At 48.1% G+C, this 21554-nt stretch overlaps 9 protein-coding genes across 9 annotated transcripts; 4 read left to right on the top strand and 5 right to left on the bottom strand.

The window, feature by feature from the left end:
- Positions 1–53: 53 nt before the first annotated feature.
- On the top strand, positions 54–1323 carry AGABI2DRAFT_67655 (hypothetical protein; the record flags this gene model as incomplete). The annotated part of the gene is made up of 4 exons (XM_006460050.1): positions 54–108; positions 159–218; positions 297–799; positions 856–1323. The coding sequence occupies 4 exons, from the start codon at positions 54–56 to the stop codon at positions 1321–1323; spliced, it is 1086 nt and encodes a 361-aa protein (XP_006460113.1).
- A 1039-nt stretch (positions 1324–2362) lies between these two features.
- On the bottom strand, positions 2363–5958 carry AGABI2DRAFT_184607 (hypothetical protein; the record flags this gene model as incomplete). The annotated part of the gene is made up of 16 exons (XM_006460049.1): positions 5854–5958; positions 5671–5800; positions 5560–5620; positions 5430–5494; positions 5350–5368; positions 5232–5299; positions 5019–5174; positions 4503–4957; positions 4397–4450; positions 4283–4343; positions 4138–4228; positions 3751–4082; positions 3449–3704; positions 3302–3394; positions 2640–3245; positions 2363–2587 (listed from the first exon to the last, which is right to left on the bottom strand). Coding segments are annotated over exons 12-16 (1221 nt in total), but the record flags the coding sequence as incomplete, so codon positions are not given.
- A 77-nt stretch (positions 5959–6035) lies between these two features.
- On the bottom strand, positions 6036–7682 carry AGABI2DRAFT_191880 (hypothetical protein). Its single transcript, XM_006460048.1, has 8 exons — positions 7534–7682; positions 7381–7476; positions 7246–7323; positions 7129–7189; positions 6983–7074; positions 6828–6926; positions 6705–6773; positions 6036–6644 (listed from the first exon to the last, which is right to left on the bottom strand). The coding sequence occupies exons 2-8, from the start codon at positions 7418–7420 to the stop codon at positions 6160–6162; spliced, it is 924 nt and encodes a 307-aa protein (XP_006460111.1). The 5' UTR covers positions 7421–7476; positions 7534–7682; the 3' UTR covers positions 6036–6159.
- Positions 7683–8139: 457 nt separating this feature from the next.
- AGABI2DRAFT_219795 (hypothetical protein) lies at positions 8140–11187 on the bottom strand. The gene is made up of 14 exons (XM_006460047.1): positions 10924–11187; positions 10795–10874; positions 10599–10747; positions 10409–10500; positions 10299–10346; positions 9936–10223; positions 9776–9880; positions 9559–9724; positions 9341–9479; positions 9008–9289; positions 8868–8952; positions 8545–8797; positions 8419–8484; positions 8140–8340 (listed from the first exon to the last, which is right to left on the bottom strand). The coding sequence occupies exons 1-14, from the start codon at positions 11169–11171 to the stop codon at positions 8230–8232; spliced, it is 2112 nt and encodes a 703-aa protein (XP_006460110.1). The 5' UTR covers positions 11172–11187; the 3' UTR covers positions 8140–8229.
- Positions 11188–11419: 232 nt separating this feature from the next.
- On the top strand, positions 11420–12226 carry AGABI2DRAFT_191878 (hypothetical protein). The gene is made up of 4 exons (XM_006460046.1): positions 11420–11531; positions 11585–11728; positions 11782–11860; positions 11918–12226. Exons 1-4 carry the CDS (start codon positions 11476–11478, stop codon positions 12065–12067), a joined length of 429 nt encoding a protein of 142 aa, XP_006460109.1. The 5' UTR covers positions 11420–11475; the 3' UTR covers positions 12068–12226.
- A 73-nt stretch (positions 12227–12299) lies between these two features.
- Positions 12300–15087, top strand: AGABI2DRAFT_184603 (hypothetical protein). The gene is made up of 15 exons (XM_006460045.1): positions 12300–12557; positions 12615–12768; positions 12833–12918; positions 12969–12987; positions 13061–13182; positions 13243–13265; positions 13402–13417; positions 13469–13499; positions 13551–13684; positions 13749–13853; positions 13975–14024; positions 14098–14160; positions 14219–14236; positions 14288–14716; positions 14768–15087. Exons 1-15 carry the CDS (start codon positions 12440–12442, stop codon positions 15053–15055), a joined length of 1656 nt encoding a protein of 551 aa, XP_006460108.1. The 5' UTR covers positions 12300–12439; the 3' UTR covers positions 15056–15087.
- A 75-nt stretch (positions 15088–15162) lies between these two features.
- On the top strand, positions 15163–18354 carry AGABI2DRAFT_184602 (hypothetical protein). The gene is made up of 8 exons (XM_006460044.1): positions 15163–15448; positions 15498–15841; positions 15918–16111; positions 16174–16895; positions 16950–17127; positions 17180–17553; positions 17611–17666; positions 17727–18354. Exons 1-8 carry the CDS (start codon positions 15254–15256, stop codon positions 18196–18198), a joined length of 2535 nt encoding a protein of 844 aa, XP_006460107.1. The 5' UTR covers positions 15163–15253; the 3' UTR covers positions 18199–18354.
- A 148-nt stretch (positions 18355–18502) lies between these two features.
- On the bottom strand, positions 18503–20588 carry AGABI2DRAFT_191872 (hypothetical protein). Its single transcript, XM_006460043.1, has 4 exons — positions 20301–20588; positions 20073–20246; positions 19945–20015; positions 18503–19887 (listed from the first exon to the last, which is right to left on the bottom strand). Exons 1-4 carry the CDS (start codon positions 20505–20507, stop codon positions 18735–18737), a joined length of 1605 nt encoding a protein of 534 aa, XP_006460106.1. The 5' UTR covers positions 20508–20588; the 3' UTR covers positions 18503–18734.
- AGABI2DRAFT_191871 (hypothetical protein) lies at positions 20567–21417 on the bottom strand. The gene is made up of 4 exons (XM_006460042.1): positions 21285–21417; positions 21090–21228; positions 20965–21034; positions 20567–20911 (listed from the first exon to the last, which is right to left on the bottom strand). The coding sequence occupies exons 1-4, from the start codon at positions 21366–21368 to the stop codon at positions 20626–20628; spliced, it is 579 nt and encodes a 192-aa protein (XP_006460105.1). The 5' UTR covers positions 21369–21417; the 3' UTR covers positions 20567–20625.
- Between the last annotated feature and the right edge of the window lie 137 nt (positions 21418–21554).

Here is a 21554-nt window from a genome sequence, read left to right as displayed (position 1 = left end):
CTCAGAATGATAAGATCCTCGACATACCCGTCCTAGCACTCAGCTCGCAAAAGATGGAATCAGCCTTCCCTCCTCTCAAAAATGACCTTATGTTGCGCGCGGCTCGAGGTATACCCAGTTCAGCGCACTTGGCCTCACTAGTTGATACTGGCAAACAGGAGAGGAAACCGAGCGCGCACCTGTCTGGGTCATGCGTCAAGCTGGACGATACTTGCCAGGTATTTTTTTACATTCAATTAAACTACTAGCTCTCGGATCTTAATCGTGGACTCGTCTACGCTCCCCCACCTGCATAGAATTCAGAAAAATTCGGCAATCGCACGAGTTCTTCGAAGTTTGCCGGTCGCCTGAATTAGCAACGGCGGTTACAATCCAACCGATCGAACGATATTCAGGACTCCTTGACGCTGCTATCATCTTCAGTGATATACTTGTAGTTCCTCAAGCAATGGGAATGGAAGTTCAGATGAACCCGGGGCCACACTTCCCCGAACCTCTTGTTACCCCCGACGACGTGGAGAAGCTATCACCGGTCGTTGATATCAATAAGGAATTAGGTTACGTCTTTGAGGCACTCAAGCGGACGAGGAAGGAGCTCGACGGCAAGGTTCCATTGATTGGATTCTGTGGTGCTCCTTGGACACTCTTCGCGTACATGATCGAAGGCGGAGGGAGTAAAACGTTCGAGAAAGCGAAAACATGGCTCTTCAAATATCCCGAAGAGTCCAATGCTTTGCTTTTGAGGATTTCTGAAGTCTGTGTCGACTTCCTTGTCGGGCAAATCAAAGCAGGCGCACAGGTGCGGTAGTCAGCTTCATCATATACTGGCTTCTAATGCCAATGATATGTTTCTAGCTTGTGCAGGTATTTGATTCCTGGGCGGACGAATTGTCGTCTCATGATTTTAGGCTATTCTCCTTCCCAGCCCTCCAGTATATTTCCCGAAACGTTCGCACTCGCCTGGCCGCAGAGAAGGTTCCTGCTGTGCCAATGATTTGTTTCGCCAAGGGTGCTAATCTTTCCCTCGAACTTCTTGCGGAGCAAGGCGGATACGACGTCCTTGGCATTAACTGGCAAATAGACCCAGCTGAGGCACGAAAGATCGTAGGAGATAGAGTCACTCTCCAGGGTAACATGGACCCCACAGTTCTCTACGGCGGGAGAGACGCTATCGAGAAAGCTGTCAAGCGTATGGCTGAAGGATTTAAGTCAGGCAAAGGGGGTTGGATTGCGAATCTGGGACACGGAATTACACCCGGTGTCGATCCGGAGGACCTTCGCTGGTTTTTGGAATGTGTTCACAAATATTCTGCTAGATCGTAATCCCTTTGTTGTGAGAAATTAGGCACTGTGAAATTCCTCGGGTATGATGATCAAATATATACAATCGCGTATCTGTAGTGGAACGCACGCAATACTACACAGAGATTTCGTAAAATTGTAACTGTAGAACAGTGAACAGATGAAGGTAATTGGCAGGTGGAGGAAGAGGGGTTATTGCTCATGAAAACCAGAAAGGAAAAAATGGTGACCCGGTTGAGTAACAAGACCCATGGAATGGAGCACGATGTAACCAGAAAAGAAAGAACGTAGATCAAGCCACGACGTCGGCGTTACTAAAACTACTTCGGCGACGTCTGACGCTTCTCAAATTCGGTCGTTCGGTCGTATGTGTTGGGTTGACGACGGTAGTGTTATTTACCCAGCCAACAGGTACAGCGCCTGATGGTTTGAGTGGGTTTACGGTCCCGGTAACCTCACTTAATGATGAAGTGTGATGTGGCCGTTTGGAAGGTACGAGGGTGGGTAAACGAGAAAGTATTGGGGAAGGGGGAACACGGGTAGAGGTTTGTCTAGTGGTCGTTGTAGCAACTGCTCGCGCTGCACCAGTTGTTCTTGTAGTAGCTAGTCGAGGAATTTTGTTCGGCCCCTGCTTCGTGCTGGTTGCTTTGGACGGTGAGTCTGACGTTGTCGTGGCAGCTGTTGTCCCGGCTCGACGAATGTTTGCGGCACCAGCTGTGGACCGCGTAACTCGCGTGGGTCGCTGCTCTGATGCTGCAACGCCACGAGTAACCGGCGGTTTTGACACCGTCTTCGATCTGTTGCGAGTGGCTGGTACATTCAGCGCAGGCAGGGCATCATTCTCTTCCTCCTCCTCTGTCTCTTCCACCAACCTCTTTGCTTTAGGAGTTTTCCGCGGCTGTCCAGGAGGTGCAATTGACTTGGCTTTCGCAGCTGCTGTGGCGACATGTCGACTGGGGGTAACGGGAGGTAATGATACGGTATTCATTGGTGGTGTCGCCGGTCGGGTGTCCATCTCCTCATCCGTATCGGCTGGTGGTGTCGCCGGAGTAACAAGTGCCGCCGCCGGCTTCATAGCAGCAGCTTGTTGTTTCTTCATTTCATCAGCTGCGGCCCACTTCACCCATTCCAGTTGTTTGAGGTACATGTATTGCTGCTGAGGTCCAACCACGCTCCCCGGCCGCACAATACGCATAAATGCGATGACTTCATTGGCTGTGAATCCATATTTCCAGATGAGATATGCACCGATGAGAGTCCCTGTTCTTCCTAGGCCAGCCTTACACTATCAAAGTTCTGAGGATAACTATAGCCTTCAAGATATGAATGCTACTCACATGAACGGCAACAACTCCTCCATTCTCGATGACACGGTCCGCTACGTCTATAAATGTTCGCACGATCTCATCAGTTGGATTTGTTCCGTCATCAAAGTATAGTTCCATATGATCGATCCCGCGATCCAAGAAGGTATTTCGATCGTAAAGTTCGGTATTGAGGCGTACGACCAGCTTGATGTTGCGTTTTTCAAAGTAATCCAGACAGTTGAGGAAAGGTGTCGGCAATTTGCGTTGCAGAGCAAGGCTTTTGGGATGGGCAGAGGGTGGACCTAGGGTAGATCCCGCCGCGGCGATTCTGCCTTCTTTAAACTCCTTTTCGCGTTTAATCCAGTTGGTATCAACTGGAGACGCAAACGCAATGAAACTCGGCGTTATCCAATTCCAATCTCCATTCTCAACCTTTTCGTAATATTCATAATCTTCAACGCTAAATTCATTCATGTCGCAAAGCCCGTTTTGCATCGCCTTCCACACACCCCATAAGCAGTCCTGGATGTTGAGATTGAAGTCAGAGGGGCCCCGTCCCGCATCCCTGAATGGCATGAATTCCAATTCAGCGATAGGATGAAAAGCCTCCCATGGGGCACGCCGCTGCACGATCATCTGAGGAACGCTGTTTAGAAGAAAATCACGGAGTAGAAAGAAAAGGGGATACTCACGACATATAAGGCCATGAGTAGTGCAGCATTAGCCTTCTTACGGGGATCATCAGACGCGTACAGAACGAGCCGATGCTGGTTTAGATCCTTATCCTTGAGTCGCACACGTGAGGAACACGAGGTGGCAGGGTGTGATAGCGGTCATACCTCAAGCAGTTCGTGGATATAGATACATGCCTTGTAGACCATGGCGATATTTAACGGACCCCAGTCCTGGAAGAAAGAGAGATAAAGGAGCTGGTCGTCGATGGTGAAGTAGAAATAGGTTGTGTTATCATCGGGAGAGGCGGAGGGGCCACCCCTCGGGCATGAGCGAATGCGAGGTTGATTTCCTGGATCGGCGGCGAGTCTGTTGAGGACTTCCGGTTTGGGGGGTGGATGGGGAAAGGTGGTGAAATAGAGCCTGGAATGGAGTCAGCAAGGGTCGGATTTGTAGGGCGAGTGGATACCTGTCGCTGAAATGACATAACGGTTCGCACTTGGGCGCCATCCAGAAGGCGGTGACGGCGGAGTGACGCGTGGGGGAAGAGGAAAGAGGAAGGAAGGAGGAAGCGTGCAGCAGGCGAACTGCACTCGCCCGCGCACGTGAGCCTTTTGTTTATTCCTGTGTCACATCTACAAAGTGTCTACCAATATCTGTACTCCTCGACCCTGCAGTACACATCGTTCTTGCGGCATGGCCAGTCCTCCAGGTACCTGTTTCCTCTCCCAGCTGAACCCACGTCCGACGGCGCGCTGCTGGTCTCCCCTCCTCGGAGCCCTCGCCAGGCTACCAGAGCCGCTTTTTCATACTATCAGCACCCACGTGGTTGGCTAGCATTTAGAGAAATACCCACCAATCCAGAACAGCGCCATCCCACCAATGAGAAGCATTTCTTGTTCAGACTGTGATAGGAATTGCGCCTCTCTCCGGTTATGCATCGTCACCCTGTTCGATCATATCACTGTCCACCCACAACCCAGCATATTACAGTCACTTACAAGAAGAGTAAAGTAGCAATTGACAGCACGGCAACCGATGTTTGCGTCAGGTGGAAGGCAACTGTATTGTTTATTGATCTTTCGTGCCCTTCCAATGGTGATTTTGCAACTCACAAACTGAAGACATGAGCTTGGTAACATAGTGCCCAACGAATAGCATCGTGACAACTGCATTCTAGCATTCAGTACTCTATTTCGAGTGCCGCCGAATTGGCCTTACCGATTGCTCCAGTGCGGATTGGACTGTCACGAAAGAGAGGCATGTTATAGATGGTGGGTAGAATGTAGTTGTGAAGTGAACGAAACCCAAACTAGTAGCCCTAAATTTCATGCGTATATTATTACGATACAATTGACACACGAGGCATACACGTTTTTACATGCGGCATCTGTGCGGACATGAACCCCCAGGTCAGAAAATGAAGAGATCAAGCCTAACCAACTTGGATAACAAAAGTAGGACAGAAGGCTATTTTTTTTGTCTTCAAGCATGCTGTGAAATAGGTATCTGGGTAATCGAGGGCATCTGTCCATTGACACCCGGTTGGATAACAAGAGCACCACCCGGCTGTTGAGTATAAGGATATTGGCCCATGTAAGGAGCTTGAGGCATGGATGGAGCTCCCGCCACGCTAGTATTGTAGTATCCAGGCGCTTCGCCAAACCAAGGTAACTCTGTTCGGGTCATGCACAAATCAATTTCGGAAGTAAATAAATGGAGCAATAAAATACTTACCCCGAATGGGCTCCGACCAAATTTCGAACCGTCCAAATGCTTGAGCACGCGAAACGAGAGTGATCAGGATAATAAGTGCAAAAGTATAGGATATAAAGAGCATCCAGGAGAAAGCCTGAATGACCTTCATCTCGCGGCACCATTGTGACGCCAACACTGTAGGTGTTAATGGTGAATTTGATGACGGGCTGAAGAGTATGGGGGAAGCCTTACTTTCACCACTGTGAGTTACAACGGTGCTTCCACCCAAACTATCGCATTGAATGTGTCCAATAACGTCGCTGTAATGGCAAGTCAAAATACTGAGTTGAAATCCCCAACTGTCACTTACGTCGCCCATGCCGCCAATGCTGGAGCGGGAAAAAAAACTTGATTAGGCCCCACTGATATCACCAGGCTACCACTACGCACCGAGCCAAAGTACCCCCAAAATGAACAGAGCCACAGCCTCGATATTGGGTTGAGCCCATTGCAGCCTACGCGAATAGATAGTCGGTAGGATTTAGTTTTCTCACAGCCACTCTTGGTAGTCGAGACGCACAGCAAGAGGAACACGAATATGGTCAAAGAAGGTACAATAAGCGAGAAAATTGAAAAGTCCCCTGCCGTCGAACGTCAGTGTGTTCATATGCCACAAGAAATTAGGACATACTGTGGATGTTTGGCAAGAATTGGCTTGCTAGATGAGCGCAGAGGCCCAAAACCGCCCCTGAAATATGTTGATGAAAATGTCTCGAACGAACAAGCGGTGCTATACATACCCGAGAAGAGGAACACACCAACTAGTGATCGATCGAGGTCATTCATGTTCGCTGCAGCGGAGGTGGCAACTTACTGTAGAATACAAGTCTGTTGTTTCCGAATCGTACAGTCATGAGCAGTCGTTGAAGTGCGTTATAGTTTGATTGGGGGAATGTGGATACTTTCTTTCAACACTGACGTATCGAGTATTTGTATTTCATTCAAATCAGAAGCACCGCCACCGGTGGATTTCGATAACCTTTACATGTGACTATATCACGGGTCGTCAAAACAATATTTTTCATTGTCAATTGTTCATACATCATATACAGTGTACACATAAGTAGCAGGCTTATCGTTACATATCATAGGCGTCGCGGCCATCTATTTGGCGCTTCTACTACCGGTGCCTCTTCAAATCATTCGGGTGTAGCATAAAGCCACTCTCGATCTCTTCTTCTAGTGCCCTCGGAGCCCTACTTCTACTTGACCTTCCAGAACGTCCAGAATCTTGTCGATTAGGTTTCTTCGAGGGAGGGGATGGAGCAGAATCAGGGCCACGGGAATGAGAGCGTCTTCCAGAACCATGACCTCGGGATCGAGACGGCTGTTCAGAAACTTGCTGCTCCCTTCTCGAGCCGCGACTTTTATGGCGAGTAGGTTGAGGGGTCCACTGGTTTTGAGAAGCCGCAGGAACTTCTGCTTTGTGTTCCTTTGCAAACGGCAAAATGCTGGTACTGCTTTGCTGAGCACGATGGCCCAGTTTTGCGCTGCCGTAGGTATTAAACCAAGCGCAGGAGGTGACAGGACCATGCCACATGTGTTGCTCGCCGTTACGGTGCCTCCGGAGAGCTAAAAATAACAGCGCGAGGCAAGCAAAGATGACTCAAGCAAAGTCAGTATTTTCCTTGGCGATGCTAATTGCATGTTGAAGATACTACTCACCTAGGGCAGCATTCATTAACGCAAAGGCGTTCAACACTCGATACATTGCTTGATACTGCTCAGTGCGAACTAGAAAATACTGAGTCAAGGTCCATCAAATTATCACACAACCAGACAACTTACAGCTGGCGGCATCGGGAGCTAGAACGACCTGCGAGTCATTCGAGAAGCACTCTACATCAGCGCTTTGTGAATCTGAGGTTGTTAGGTACACTCCGAGGACTAATTAGCAGGTTATCAGAATCGCCCGTGGGGATAAACTGTAATGATACACGTGCCTAGCCAGAAGACACCCGCAAGCCCTAAACACGCGAGTTCGATTCTTGTTGAAATGGGATTTCGCTCTCGAAGAAGGATACTGAAAAGCAGACTGCGCGTATCGCGTTTGCATTAATTTTGTGGATTCGAGTAAGAAGAAACTTACAGGATCGTGAAAATGAATAAACTGGCGGCACAAACGAAAATTGCGAAAGGAACAAAACGCGCTGGAGATCATTGTGAGCACCCAAATTCCCGGAAACAATGAAGCTCGAGAACTCACTGAGATCAGAAGCTGCTAGAACCGTCTGAAAATGTGCTGCCATTGCCAAACAAATTACAGTGAACACCAGCACAGTCACTACGAAAAATGAATTAGTTCCGGTATACCAAATTTGGATGATTTTGAACTGCATACCATACAGGGCAGCTCGAACGGTGTTGAAGATGGAAGGCATGTGCAATCCTGTTTGCTGAAAGATAGATTGTTGGGTGTAAAGACAAAGCGATGTGGCTGCTTGACGAGCGCTGATAAAGCACTGAACGGATGAAAACAATGAGGCAACCGAACCTGAAGGCGTCCGAACCAGGTGCTTGGCGGTAAGGAATCAAGATCGTTAAGTTTGAGAAAGAAAAGGCAATATCAAAGTCGTAAAATCAACAATGCATGGAAGGCAAGGCCTACGCCGAGTTTCAAGGAAGAATGGAAGGGAATCTCCACCAGAAAATTTCCGGGTACCCCTAGAAATGTCAACACACGGCGATATCATGCATCAGCCTCGAGGCTCAGGCACAGCCACTGTTTAAAATAGAACACGGATCGAGTCTCCGCCAACAAGCCACTATTCGGCAACATTGTCCAAACATTGTGCATTCCGCTGAATTCAGCATTCAAAGTTACGGCAAGTGCCCTAAATTTTGAGGAACGATTCAAGCTCCGATGTCTGACTTATTCAGCTGGAGTAAGTAGAAATAACTCAGTAACCCTTGCTAGGATGAATCTCTTCCACCGATTATATATGATTATTTCTAAAGTTATTGCGAACGTACTCATATACTCTCAAAATGTATTTGGTCAGAGTTTGTAATCACTCGTGGGTCATCTTTCAACACTCTAATTTTTAGCGCGGATACTTATTGAAAATGATGGATGATGATCCTTGATCGTGTTGTTGAATAGAGTCTTCAATGCGAAGATTGAATTCGAATTCTTGCTCGGTACAAGGTACCAATATCAACATATAAGCTAACCACTGAATGCCGGACGTTACACAATCTCTCGTCGAAGGATCTCTCCGGTGTCCCTGTAGAATTCCAGGCACTCGGGGTTGGACAACGTGGCACGATTTACGGACGACAGATGAGCACCATTGATAATCTACATATCAATAATAACAATATCACAATAAACGAGGTCACCACACGTTCTGGATCAGTGATTGGAATTCGGACTCACCCTTTTGATAAGTACTTCCACACGCTTGCCATTCAGTGTGTATGGTATATCGGGGACTTGGATGATCTATGTATGATTTTGGGAATAAGCTATGATCCCCATATAGTATTGGATAAGAAAACTTACCCGCGCGGGGACGTGCCGTGGACTTCTTCTGGTCCGAATTTCTGCCCTGATCTTCTGTTGCAATTCATTTGACAAACATTGGTCTTGTAGGAGTTTGACAAATAGAACCACGCGCTCATCAGCACCGTTATCGACCTTCTGCCCCACAGCAAGGGAGTCAACAAGAAACAACTCTGGACTAGAAACGTTCGAGAAGCATAAATCAAGAACGTCATATATCTCGGAAGAACCGAAGCGAACCCCAGATGGGTTTCTGCGATGGAATGATAAGTGGTAAATTGGAAGCTCTAGACGCGCACTGCATATAAAAGATGCAAACTTACAGTACACCATCTGACCTCCCAAGCATGATAATCCCACCTGCGTTTCCGGACTTCGAACGTGTGATAATGACATGATCGCCATGATCTTATGGAATGCTATCAGGATCGAATTTGTACGATGAAGAGATAAAAAAACTTACACCATACCCCTTCATATTCCTCGAAATATGATTGTTGAAACCGTAGCTGCGCCGTAGTCGCATCATCATCATTTCCATAGCCAGGAAGCGGCCAGAACCCAATCGGCATGCATGGGAATGGCTTGAGGCAAACCAATTCCCCTTCTTCCTCGGGCGGATTTAGTTCTCCCGTCGTCGAAAAACTTTCAATGGCCATGCCAAGCATTCTGCACTGTATCTCGCCTCGGTATACGGGAAGCGCAGTGTTCATTCCAGCAAAAAGGGAACATATATCCGTTCCACCTAGTGGGCAAACATTGATTTCAATTTTCGAGTAATCGCTGTGCAGCGCACCAGTGATAGAACCTAATAGCACATTAGGATGTATTTGCTCGTATACAAAATCGAATAATGATGGCGCCAAGGGTGAACCTGTCGAATAGATTTGGCGGAGGGTACTGAGGTCGTGGTGTTTTCGAGGACAATAAACCTTCTAAAGTTCGGAGTATGGCATAGTAGCATTTCATTGAATCAGCAAATCAACGGTCGAGGGAAAGAAGGAAATCACCAACCGATAATTGGTCAAGATATTTTGCACTGGTTCCAAAGATAGTTATACCAAGGTCATCCACTAATTTCCACAGCAAAGCTGGATCACGCAAAGGACTACCATCATATAGAACTAGTGTGCTACCCGCGCAAAGGCCGCTCGTGAGGAAATTCCACATCATCCAACCACTGAATGGGAATTGTCAGTTTTCAGACAGGAGATAAGGAAATAGAACGGACATCGTTGTGTAGTAGAAGAAGACATCTTTTGAACCTAAATTGCCACAGATTGAGAACTCCTTCTTTGCCTGAATCAACATTCCACCTGCACGGTGAACAATGGGCCTGGGAAAATAGATGACGCGCTGTTATCTCATTATTTCAGGAACACGGGACGTACTTGGGTTTTCCTGTAGTGCCGCTGCTGAAAAGAATCCATAACGGTGCGTCAAACGGGAGACGATTCCACTCTATCTCCCCTTGAGGGGTGACGCCCTTTTTGCTATTTCGACCATCTTCTATGAATGCATCCCATCCGATCCATCCGGGTTCCCAACCAGAGCGATCCTCGGACTGAGGTATGGTGTGAATTACGACAACTTTCGGACTTGCATCTTTTACTCGGCTCACGAGGCCAGCAAGAAGTTGAGACAATTTTGGGATGTGATTATGAACTTCTTGATTATAACTGCACATAAGCAAAAACTCCGATGAGCTCATTCTGGATCTGAGATCCGTAAAAAAAAGATATATGTGCACTTACACAACGGCATCAACGGCGAAGATAATTGCGGGCTTCACTTGCTCAAAACTGATGATCCACGGGCGTGTGGGTATGTCACTAGTCATGAGAATGGATGTACAAACACTTACCGTTCAAGAACACCTTCCGGGCCAAAGTCGGCCGCAGCGCTTACCCAGATTCCACCAATTGCGGTTGCAGCAAGGCAAGCCGCAATATTCTCCTGAGAAATATGACCGAAAAAAATATGGTTTCAATTGACAGCCGCGCCACCGAAGTGGTGAGAAATAAGCGAAACTGGAGCGGATGGGAAATACTCACGATACAATTAGAGGAATACGACGCCACACGATCCCCAGCCTTCACACCATATTTATGTAACGCGGAAACCAAGGCGGCTACGAGCTCGTAAAGCTCTGCATACGTACACTTGCGTAAATGAGGGGATGCGTTATCAACGGATGGTTCAGCTATAAAAAGTGTAAGCGTCAGATAGAATGACGGAAGAATTGCTTACTTGCTTGAATAAGTGCAACTTGGGTTCTAGAACGACATTGCAACATATTCTCTGCCCAGTTCAGACGCGCGTTTTTGAACCTGAAACGTGCATGAGAAGGCGCCAAGGTAGAGTGAAAGGTATTCTAACCATGGAGGATTCGCAGATGGAAGCGCTTTATAATCAACGACGTGATCGCCCTTGTGGCCGATGATATGGGTGTTGTCCCAAACGAGGCTCCAAAACTTGTCGATATTCTGGGTCGACCACCTATAAAGGTCTTGATAGTCGCGTAGCCGAGCGTCAAATTTGTGATTAACGTCATTTAAGAAATGGAAAGTAGGGGTGGCCAGTGGATCGGATGGTTGGTATAGGGGGGTATCAACTCGTTGAGACATTCTTGACCGTAAGTGGCGATGAAAGGGGCAACCGCAGCCAGGAAAAGTGGACCGACTTGTGGACCTTGGACGACAACGTATTTCCGGTGGTGAAAAAAAAGGGCCAGAACAGGAATCATGCCATTTGGCCGGAGGCTATAAAATAATTAATTTCTAAAAACGCACGTTCGATTGATCCACAGATCTCGATCTCGGCAGCCAATCTCATGCCAAGAGCAACCTGCTCGCGATTTAAATTCCCGTTTTCTCTTTATCAACTTCTATCATCCCTCCTGCCTCACGCACTTACTTGCTTCCCACAACCATGGACAAGATCATTTCACCTCACTCACCAGAGGCTGCAGCTCACAACCACCTCCAGTAAGAAATTTTCTTCCCCTAAGGCGCTGGTTGGAGTCTCATTTACTCATCAGGGAAAATTGGTTCTCTTGGGACCTCGACAACATCAACGAGTCTCTCGTTTCCAATTGCGCCTCATACTCTGCGTTTGACCGCTACATTAGCGGTGCCGACCTCTATATTGTACCCCGTACACAAGCAGACCTGGAGAATATTCTGTATGTATGACTCATCTACTTTGCCGATCCCATTGACTCACTCTGCTCCTCAGAAAACGCTACTCGTATGACGCTATCCACAACGCCATTGCCAAGAGTCGATCCACCCTTCAACCGGGTGGCTACAGCAGGGTACGAGCGTATCTTTCTTTTGTTCAGGCTCCCAACTGAGACATGATTGCGTGTCAGGTATGCGTTCTTGCAGAAAAATCCATACGCGGAATTTTGAACTCTGGAGACAATGTGAACTTTCTCCTCGGCCTTCATAGGCGTGCCGATAACAAAACATCACCCAATGGCAATGGTTGCCCCGTCCCAGTCATTTCGACCGAGTGGTAATTGCGTACCCTTGATCTAACTTATTCAAAAACAAAAAAAAAAGTCGCCCCATCATATCATGAGTACCCTTTTTCATCGCGCTCGCATCATCCTGTAGACCACTGTACGAGTATACATTTGTATGAATAAAGTCCATATTTATAGCTTTTGACCACGTAGACGAAGTGCCCTTCGGGAAACCTTTGTGATGCCTGATCAACGGGACAAGGGTAATAGACAGCACACTCTCTCCTACCAACCGATCGGGACTCGAACGTGCGTGAGGTCTCTTCTTCCTTTGGCATTCTCTCCTGTTTGTCCTTGGCTTTCATTGATATCATCGTCGGGGGGTTGCAAGTCGGCCAGAGCCAACTGAATTCATCCTCTACCGCTATGATTAAAGTTCCACTCTGCGCTCTGGTGGTCTTTTTGACCACACAAGTTCTGGCTTCTCCCGCTCAGACACCTCTGCGGGACATCGTGTCGGAAAATGTAACAGCCACGCCTGCGGGTAAGTTTATGTTCGGCCACAACGTTGCGATATCCAGAATAACCTTTGTCTTATAAGCCCCGAGGAAGCTGCACGGGCGCTTTTTGCATATCACAGATATGCATCCAGACCCCCATTATAGTTTCCACGCATCAACTTCCAAGTCCTGTCACGGAAAGAAAGCGAAGAAGAAGAAGAGAAAGCGTGCGGGCTATTGGGGGACACCTGACGTGTATGTTAAACATAGTTCAAGCCAGCCTCAGATGCTTATTGATTGATGTTATTCTAACACAAAGTGAATGCGATTCGCCTTTGCGATTAATTGATTTGACGTTGGATTATCTGGACAAAAATTGGGCTGATGAGATAGATTTCGTTGTTTGTACGTCATCTTTTTCAAAAAAAAATTTCTAATGCACATAATTTGAGAAGGGACGGGCGATAATGCTAGGTGCGTATCTTATCTGTATCTGATTAACCAACCAATGGCCTAATGCAATCTGTCGATGTTTTCAAAAAATCAGGCATGATGAGGACCACCATATTCCTCGAACTCTTGACGAAATCCTCGACCAGAACAAGCGAATGGCAATGAAGATGGAAAAAATATTTTCGAAAAAAGGTATTCCAGTAGTACCAAGTCTCGGTGAGAGAATCTATATCTTATTTAAATTCTTGGTGTAACCTTTTTTTTTTTTGACACTAGGCAATAACGATATATGGCGTGAGTTGAATCATTCTCTCATGTACCACTTGGGTGTTGATTGTATGTGTTCTTGTGTCCATTTAGCTCATGTAAGTGCTTTGCCGCGCGCTTCTGCAAAACGCAAAACTCATTTATACAAATCCAACAACTTGACAACAGAATATCCTGGCTCCGGGTGAGTTTGACGTCTGATTGGATGGAGTACGAATTAATATCTTCCTCTTAGGCCCTAACAAGATCACAAACGAGTTTGCATCGTTGGTGGCCATTCTCATCACTGACGTATTCCTCGGCTGAATAAGTCATAGCTTATGGAGCTCGTTTATCCCCTTTCCTCAACGTCAGGTGTTTCAACGGGGAGCATATTATTCGACCGAAGTTATTCCCGGGCATCTGGCGGTGATCTCGTTGAATACGCTCTATTTCTACGATTCGAACAAGGGTGAGCCAACAAGAAATGATTATCATGTTTTGTTCGATGGTTCTTAACGTGATCGATTCAATAGCTGTCGGTGGTTGTCAGTATGGAGATGATGACGACCCTGGAAATCTTGAGTTTGATTGGCTGGAGGTGCAGTTGAAGCAGTTCCGTGACAAAAATATACAGGTAAGCATGCGGTTGAATTTAAAAAGTGGGTCACGGATGACTGATGCAAATAAAATTGCATTTTTTCCGGCAGGTGTATCTTACGGGTGGGTGACATTCGCTCGCGCTTTATCGTGTTTAATGAGTGATAACAGGACATATTCCTCCTTCACTGGGAAATTATTACCCTGAATGTGTGAGTATCAAAGCATAATTGTTGACAGAGAACACAGCTTTTGATCGATGAAACGGTACATGGATACGAACAGTACGTCCGATACACAGAGATGTCTTTACGATTCCAGGACACTATTTTAGGACACCTTTATGGGGTAAGAGACAACTCGATTGAGAACTATAGATGGCTGATCGGATGCGATATTTTCCCAGCATATGAATCTAGATTATGTAGGTGCCTTTTTAGATGAATTGAAACGCGGGAGTTGAATTAAGATGTAGTTTTCATTCATGGAGGAGATTGATCTGGAAATCATTCCAGGTGAGGAGGAAGAAGGGCCGAGGGCGAAAGGTGGTCGAAATGGGCTGTACGAAACGTTGCTACGGGAGTTTGAACAGCTGCCCGAGGAATCTGAAGAAGAGAAGCTGGATGGACTGGCCGTTATCAATGTGGCGCCCTCGGTGGTGCCGAATCCGTTTGTGCCGGCGTTCAGGATATTCTCGTACAATGTTTCGGGGGATGGGCTGATGGGAGCGAGGAAGCAGCGGGAACACGGGCATCGACGAGGCCGGAAAGGGAACAAGGACGATGTTTGTAAGGACAAGCGGTATGACAAGTCGTGGAAGTGCCACCTGCAAAAATCTTGGCACACGGATCGTGATGCGCCATCACGGAGGAATCAAGCATTGACGCCGCTTGGGTATGCGCAGGTAGGGGCACTGTTTCATCGGGGGTACATAGAGCTGAGGAGGTATATGCAGTACTATATGCCTGACATTGCGACGGCCAACAAGACGCAGCCGCCGCGGTACGAGTTGGAGTATGTGACATATCCGGTATCAGCGCTTGGGTCAGGTGACTGGGAACCTGTGCCGGTGCGACACCTACCTCGGGCGCTGCGGGAGGGGCGGAAGGGGAAGCGGTATGCGCCGTACGGGCTGCGGGATCTGACGGTCGGGTCGTGGGTGGGGCTCGGACGGCGGCTGGGGCAGGGAGCGGAGAAAAGGGTGCGGCGACGGTTCAGGGAATACATGGGGGTGTCCGGCTGAGTAAACAGAAATAAACAGGATGTCGTTGTTGTCTTGACGATGGAGAACGCATATACTTACCGAGTTGGATTTGACTGCGCCGTCGTCGAGGCCAGTGCAGAGCGGCAGACATCCAGAGCCCCCCCGCCAGCCGCCGTGCTGCCTGTTTCGCCCATCCTCGGCTGGTCCGACCCCCCCACGATCCTTTCCCAGCACGACATGACCGCCGTCAACATGCACATGCCCCTTGACTTTCTCCCCCACCACTCCCGCTCAAACTCGCTCTCCTCCGCCTCCACTCACTCCCGTCCTCATTCTTCCCAGGGCTCTATTCCTCGCATGCAGGCAGCAGGAACAGACGATCTCTATCGCCCCCCCTACCACCTCCACCCTCCTCCCCTCCATCCCGATCCCGTACGTCTCTCCTTTGACCCTTTCCACTCTCTTTCTCACACTCCTCTAGTCCTCCTCGATCCACAACACAGCCCTAAAAGGCCCGCTCCGTCCGACCCACAACCGTGTCCGCGCTTCCCCCTACCCCCGTGACACCGACAGCGTCCATTCTTCCTCCTCCGAAGCAGAAGACATCTCCATGTATCTAGGCCATCATCACACTCCCGAATACCAACCCTTGTATGGCGCTCCCCACACCATGGCCCCTAGCCCCGAGACCATGCATGCCGCAAACGCCTTTGGTCGCATGGCAATCAGCCAGGATCATGCCCTCGAGAAACTCGCTGCCAATGTCCGTGCCGCCACCACCACCAGCGCTTCCGACCGGGCCAAACAAATCTTTGTCCAAGCATGGCAAGTTTTGTTTCCTTATTGTTCTTTCTTTCTCTCTCTTTCCTTTTCCTCTCACTGATCCGCTCTACACCCACAGGCTAACTGCCAACTATGCCCCCTACCCCGATGGAAATGTCCCCCGTCAAGGATTGTATTTTTCATACCGTCGTGTCTGTGACCAGTACGGGATCCCCCACATCAACACAGCCACGTTAGGCAAGGCCATCCGTCTCTGCTTCCCAACAATCAAAACACGGCGCCTAGGTGTCAGAGGCAACAGCAAATATCATTGCAAGTGTTTGATCATCTTTGTCCAGCACTGGATCGGCCACTGATTTCGCATCCGTTGACAGATTGCGGCATCAGACCCGCCACCACCGCTGAAGCCGAATTTCTCCAGGACTATATCCAAAAGTCGAACAATAATGCCGGACAATCGTCCATTAATGCTGCTCGCCTCGCAAATGAACAAGCTGATAACACTCATAGAACTAATGAAGACGGATCCGGGGATGATGATGACGACGATTCCGAAGGTAATCACTCCACCGCTGGTTCCAAACGCAGCTCGCTCGTCCTTTCAAACGAACTCAAAACTGTCGTCTACGCTGATGACCTGAGCGACAAGACACCAACTGCCGCAACTCTGCTATCTCATGCTCAGGCTCAACGGCCTGGCACCTTTCCATCCCAGGCCTCCATACGAAGACATCCAGGTCAAGAACCTCTCCTAGGCCCGCACTCTGCTCATCCCTCGCAGACTATTGGATCAGCGTCCGCCTTCATCTCTGGACAGACTGCTTTGTCAGTTCGACAGTTCCCCCACTTCCCCTCGATCGATGAGGCCGTTGGAGCTGGTTCGACGTCTACCCATGGCATCGCTGGTCGCGAAGTTTGGAACTGGTTTCAAGATCATTTGGATGCTCTTCTGGATAGTATGAGGACATTCCGCTTTGACCAATTTGAGATGCACCTGCGCTCGTTCTGGTCCAATCTGGCTGGTAATCACCGTGAGGTTGTACATGCACCAGCAATCGCTGGATTAATGGCAAAGGCCGATGCTATTGTATACGATGTACGTATTTCTCTGGGCGTGGACTAAGCTGTCTCTGATCCGAGTTTTCTCAAGGAAATTTTGGAGATTCTTCGCTCGCAGATGTTGTCCCCTATCCCTGCTGCGTCTTTAACTAGTCTACGCCAGCTTGCTCTCAAGATGGAAAAAATTCTTTTGGCGTCCCTAGATGGCTATGGAAATACCTTTGTTGAACCAAAGGTGGAGTTGGGTGCTCGTTTTGGTCATCTTATCTGTGCGTTCATTTTGTTTTGCTTCAACATTGCCCTTGACAAATCGGTCTATAGTGCGCTTCCTTGATATTTATCAAGTCACACAAGCCTTGAATACGGTCCTCACTAATCCTAAACAACTCGCTGATATGAGAAGGTCCTGGGAAAAAGTCGATTTTGAGTCTGTCCGCAACCAGTCGGCTTTGGTGTGCAATTGTCGTCACGAAGAATTGGTGCAGTTGCTGGAGGTTGAATTCGTTGCTCTCTTGGACAGTCTAACAAAAACCAGTGAGCCAGTTCGAGAAGTCATGGCTTGGGCGGACAAATGTTGCGACAGGCTCATGGGAAGCAGTCGTGTTCACAGCACTCCGGAAGAGAGGGGTGGCATGAGTTCGCGCAGTGTTCTCATTCGTTGGGGCTATGTCACAAGTCAAGTCATGAGAGATCTTGTGCGTCTTGACAATTGTTCTGTTTCTATCTTCGTTTTGATTGATGATCATGTGTAGACCATTCGCAGTGATCCCGCTTTCGGTGCTTTTCAGATACTAAAATTATTCCTTGAGTAAGTGCTTCGCCTGTCATGATAGACGGCTGTTGGTCTCGAACTCACGTTTACTCGTAGTGATTGGATTGCCGTCAACGTCCTTCGAAGCGTCGCTTTGTCCACCAACTCTGTTGCTGCCTCTGTTGAACCCGTGATGCAACAGCAGTATTTCACACTTTCTCCAATGGCAGGCCAAGAAAGCTTTGGATCGATCGACGTACGGCCGACGCTGATAGCTCAAACCCCCACTACCTCGAGTATGCTTGCAGCACTTCAGTCTGACGCCTTCCCTTCTACTTCGTTGGATCCCACTTCATCGGCGTTTGGCTCCGATTCTTATGGGACAATGCAGTACATGGATCCTTCGAGCGGTCAGGATGACGCTTTATCATCGAGTCACCAAGCTACCCTGAGCTTCAGTGATTTTTCTGGTCCCGGAAATGCGTTTGATGTGGGTAATTATTCTCAAGATTTGGGTATCAGCGCCTCTGGCACTCCGACGAGCGAGTCTGACCACGAACCAGAATCAGTCAAGTCGGAGCAAACTTAAGCGGTTCAATTTCATTTCTTTTGGTGTATAATCTCGTATGGTTCTTCCTTTTCTTTGGCCCTGTTACTTCTTGCGATCGAACGTCGAAAGAGAGGCGGTTTTTTACATTATAGGTCAGGTTCTTGCTCTGCTGTTTACTACAAACATTCTTTTTTTTTCTTTCTTGTCTCAAAGCTTCCTGCTGGCTGTATCAATGATCGTTTATCTTCCCTCGCATACACGGTGGTCAGTGCTCACCGATTCCCGTTAATAATACTTTGTAGACAGGTCTGTCTGGTTGCTGCGTGGATTTTATTTGCTTTCTTTTTGTTTATATCGATTGCTGGTACTTATTTACTGACTCTGTTATCAGTAGCAGAGATATATCTTTCCTCGCTCTTATTTATGAAAATTTGCACTATTTTTAAGATCTGTATTAGCCTGTTCTCGCTAGTAATTTGTTGTACGAGTGCGGAAGGAAGCATTAAAGATAACCCAAAAAATGGAATAAAAAGAATGGTATGTATGGTATGTAGTAGGCGGGCTATGCCCACTTATTATACATGAACTTCTGCCTCTGTAGCAGCTACGGCTCCCGAATCCTCTTCCGTTGGCTTCACAGACTCACTATCGTCAGCGTTGGAAGGCGCGGTGTCTGAAACGGGTGTTTCGACGCCGGTGGGCGTTTCCGTCGTAGAGGCCTTGGCACTCTTGCCCATGAGACGAACAATTTCAGCCTCAGCTTTAGCGATGTTCTCGCCAGTGACACGAGGTTGGTTGGCCTCATACCAGGCCTTCTTGGTATTGAGATCCTCGACGACACGGGCCACGTCAGCTTGTGAATCAGGTGCGGGAATAGAGAGGGCAAGGAGAGCGGACAAGTGGTGAAGAGGTAAGTTGAGTTTATCGGATGTTGGTGGGGCCGGTGAAGCATCCTCTGCGGGACTGCTGATGACCTTGGGTGTACCTCCCTTCTTTCCCTTTTTCCCCTTCCCGCCAACGAAATAGTCGTCCTGATCTTCACCCTTCTTTTTCCGGACTACCACACCATCCGGAACTGCATCGACCTGCCTGATCTCCAATTTTGGCACACCGACTACCTCAGCCTTTGTCAAGAGAGAAGAGGCTGATTTGAGGGTGTTACTGGTAGGTGCTTTGCCCAGGAAGAAGTCAATGAGGGTTTGACAATCCTCGATTTCTGTTTGAAATGCGGGTGCTGAAGCTTCTTCGCGTACTCTTTGAGCAATTTCTAGTTTCTTTTCGGCTTCTTCAGCGGCACGTTCAGCTCGCATGCGTTCAGCTCGTCGGGCACGGTCTTCAGTGACTTTAGCCCAATGTTTGTCGTGAGCGTCACGGTAGGCTTGTTGTTTTTCGCGCTTCTCTGATAGAAGACTTCTGATTTGGCTGTTCAAGTTGTCACGCTCCTCGAAGAGTTTTGCTCTATTGGCGTAAGACTCATCGCCCTCCTTTTTGATTTCGTCGAGCTCGGATTTGATAGCTTCGAAACGGTCAGACATAGCTTTGGTTTCGGGGTCGTCAAGTTGCTTCTTGACGTCATCTATTTGCTGGCGAATGGCATCGATTGCGTCTTGTTCTGGTTGGAAATTTTCAACGACGCGTCGAGTGCGTTTTATCTGGCTGATTTCCTGAAGAGCACGCTTTTCGTCCGCTAACTTCATATTCCCAGATTCGATTTGTTTGTCGAGGTGCCTATTAATATAAATGTGAGATATAGTCGGAAACGATATAAGGTACAGTAATACGTACGCAACGCGGTCGTCTATCTCCGAAATCGTTTTAAAGGGAACTTTTGCTTTCTGGGCTTGAAGGTCCTTAATCTAAGCCGAAAGACAATGAGTGAGCTTGTGCCGAGGTGACATCGTTTAAGAAGGTACCTTCTTTTGGAGATTCTCCTGGAGTGACTTGACCTGTTCTAGCAGTTGGCCCCTGTTGAGCTTTTTCGAGGACTGCTGTTCCCGAATACCATCCAGTTCAGCCTTCAGCTTGTTTCTCTTCTCGTTGCCAGCATTACCCTGAGTTGCGAGGTTGATTTTCTCCCGGACGGCATTCTGGGGGGCTGGGGTCACTGGCGGGTCAAAAAAAGTGACTCTGGATAAGCTTACCATTGAGAGTTGAAGGGCGTCGATTTCCGCCTTTATTCTGTCCTGATCCTTTTCATGTGCCTGTTTGTCAGGCTTACCTCCCGGGAGAAGGACGACCACCGACGTGTCCACTTTCTCACCGGCAGGGGAGGAAGCAGCTGCGCCATTGGGAGCGGGAGTCTTTTGCTTGCCATTGGTGGCGGCGTTTTTGGACTTTGGAAGAGGCATATTGAGGGGAAGCTGCGAGTGGATGAGAAGGGGCGGCGAGGTTGAAATATTCAAGTTTTGGGTATGATCGTGTGAAAAGACAAGCAAGGAGACAGGCACGGAGTTATTATTTTGTACATTATATCACCAGCCGGGTGTCCAGCTTTTCGACCTCCTTGTAGCATTCCTCGTACAGCTCTAGATACTCTTCATCCTTCTCCTCTACCACCCCTTCCTTCGCCTTGCTCTTACGCTTCTGGTGCGGACAAACCATCACGCAGCTCGTTGGCCGCTTTGTCGAGCTAACGTGCCCAAGTTCTTCCTTCGAGGGGACAAACACGTAGGGTATCTGTGCCTCTTCGCTGAGGACGGGCAGGTGGGAGATGATGTCGATAGGGTTGATGTCTGCTGCTAGCACAAGTAACCTTTGTGACCGATATTATACCCTTGCAGTCCAATAAGCATAGGAATAACATACCCCTTTTCACCCTTGCGAATTCCCTTCACTACCTCTTTCACACCGCGTTTAACGTGTCGTGCCTTTGACCCTAATCAATATAACATGAGCGATGCAGACCCAAACTGATGGTATCACGTATTAACCTTTTTTCACGACCTTGTGAAGCTTTTTAAGCAATTTCTTTTGTGCTAGCGGTCGTGCAATAGGTGATAGCTCCTCCAGCACTATCGGAACCTCCGTCTTTTCCTCTCTTCGCTCTTTTTTTGATTTTTTGGGCGAAGCCTGAGCAAATGTGCATTTAGAATAGGTTTGAAACCGAAGAGGTACGCAACATTTACGTCTTCCATCTCCACGTCCTGAACTTCTGGAGCAACCTCCTTGGCCTCCTTTTGTTTCTTGTCCTTTTTCTCAGACTTGCCCATGGCTGATAATTTGCGTGGTTGTGGAGGGAAATTTAGATCAAAGTGTGATGTCACATAGCATCACACCTGCACATCCGCGGTTTGTGACCAATTCTATTCAAGTGAGCACTCAGAACTTTTTCCGTCCCCGCAGTTAAAAGGAAAGATCCTCTGAGAAAAAAGCATACACAATAGCCTCGTTCCATA

This window comes from Agaricus bisporus, assembly GCF_000300575.1.
Source record: "Agaricus bisporus var. bisporus H97 unplaced genomic scaffold AGABI2scaffold_4, whole genome shotgun sequence".
Lineage (NCBI taxonomy): Eukaryota > Fungi > Basidiomycota > Agaricomycetes > Agaricales > Agaricaceae > Agaricus > Agaricus bisporus.
The sequence above is the reverse complement of the archived record's forward strand: the minus strand, read 5'-3'. Positions and strand labels throughout refer to the sequence as shown.

Bases quoted from the DNA above. Each gene is read 5' to 3' on its own strand.
- AGABI2DRAFT_191880 (XM_006460048.1), bottom strand. From the start codon at position 7,420: ATGCCTTCCATCTTCAACACCGTTCGAGCTGCCCTGTATG. The intron at 7,324-7,380 runs GTATGCAGTTCA...CATTTTTCGTAG, and splicing joins CGTTCGAGCTGCCCTGTATG to TGACTGTGCTGGTGTTCACT. The intron at 6,645-6,704 runs GTGAGTAGTATC...ACTTTGCTTGAG, and splicing joins GTTAATGAATGCTGCCCTAG to TCATCTTTGCTTGCCTCGCG.
- AGABI2DRAFT_219795 (XM_006460047.1), bottom strand. From the start codon at position 11,171: ATGTCTCAACGAGTTGATACCCCCCTATACCAACCATCCGATCCACTG. The intron at 10,875-10,923 runs GTTAGAATACCT...TGCACGTTTCAG, and splicing joins CCATCTGCGAATCCTCCATG to GTTCAAAAACGCGCGTCTGA. The intron at 10,748-10,794 runs GTAAGCAATTCT...CACTTTTTATAG, and splicing joins AGTTGCACTTATTCAAGCAA to CTGAACCATCCGTTGATAAC.
- AGABI2DRAFT_191878 (XM_006460046.1), top strand. From the start codon at position 11,476: ATGGACAAGATCATTTCACCTCACTCACCAGAGGCTGCAGCTCACAAC. The intron at 11,532-11,584 runs GTAAGAAATTTT...TTTACTCATCAG, and splicing joins GCAGCTCACAACCACCTCCA to GGAAAATTGGTTCTCTTGGG. The intron at 11,861-11,917 runs GTACGAGCGTAT...ATTGCGTGTCAG, and splicing joins AACCGGGTGGCTACAGCAGG to GTATGCGTTCTTGCAGAAAA.
- AGABI2DRAFT_184603 (XM_006460045.1), top strand. From the start codon at position 12,440: ATGATTAAAGTTCCACTCTGCGCTCTGGTGGTCTTTTTGACCACACAA. The intron at 12,769-12,832 runs GTATGTTAAACA...TCTAACACAAAG, and splicing joins TATTGGGGGACACCTGACGT to TGAATGCGATTCGCCTTTGC. The intron at 13,500-13,550 runs GTTGGTGGCCAT...AATAAGTCATAG, and splicing joins ATCACAAACGAGTTTGCATC to CTTATGGAGCTCGTTTATCC.
- AGABI2DRAFT_184602 (XM_006460044.1), top strand. From the start codon at position 15,254: ATGACCGCCGTCAACATGCACATGCCCCTTGACTTTCTCCCCCACCAC. The intron at 16,112-16,173 runs GCAAGTGTTTGA...ATCCGTTGACAG, and splicing joins AGGCAACAGCAAATATCATT to ATTGCGGCATCAGACCCGCC. The intron at 17,128-17,179 runs GTGCGTTCATTT...ATCGGTCTATAG, and splicing joins TCGTTTTGGTCATCTTATCT to TGCGCTTCCTTGATATTTAT.
- AGABI2DRAFT_191872 (XM_006460043.1), bottom strand. From the start codon at position 20,507: ATGCCTCTTCCAAAGTCCAAAAACGCCGCCACCAATGGCAAGCAAAAG. The intron at 20,247-20,300 runs GTAAGCTTATCC...CCAGCCCCCCAG, and splicing joins ACGCCCTTCAACTCTCAATG to AATGCCGTCCGGGAGAAAAT. The intron at 19,888-19,944 runs GTACGTATTACT...TTATATTAATAG, and splicing joins GAGATAGACGACCGCGTTGC to GCACCTCGACAAACAAATCG.
- AGABI2DRAFT_191871 (XM_006460042.1), bottom strand. From the start codon at position 21,368: ATGGGCAAGTCTGAGAAAAAGGACAAGAAACAAAAGGAGGCCAAGGAG. The intron at 21,229-21,284 runs GTAAATGTTGCG...ACATTTGCTCAG, and splicing joins AGGACGTGGAGATGGAAGAC to GCTTCGCCCAAAAAATCAAA. The intron at 20,912-20,964 runs GTATGTTATTCC...TCGGTCACAAAG, and splicing joins ATTCGCAAGGGTGAAAAGGG to GTTACTTGTGCTAGCAGCAG.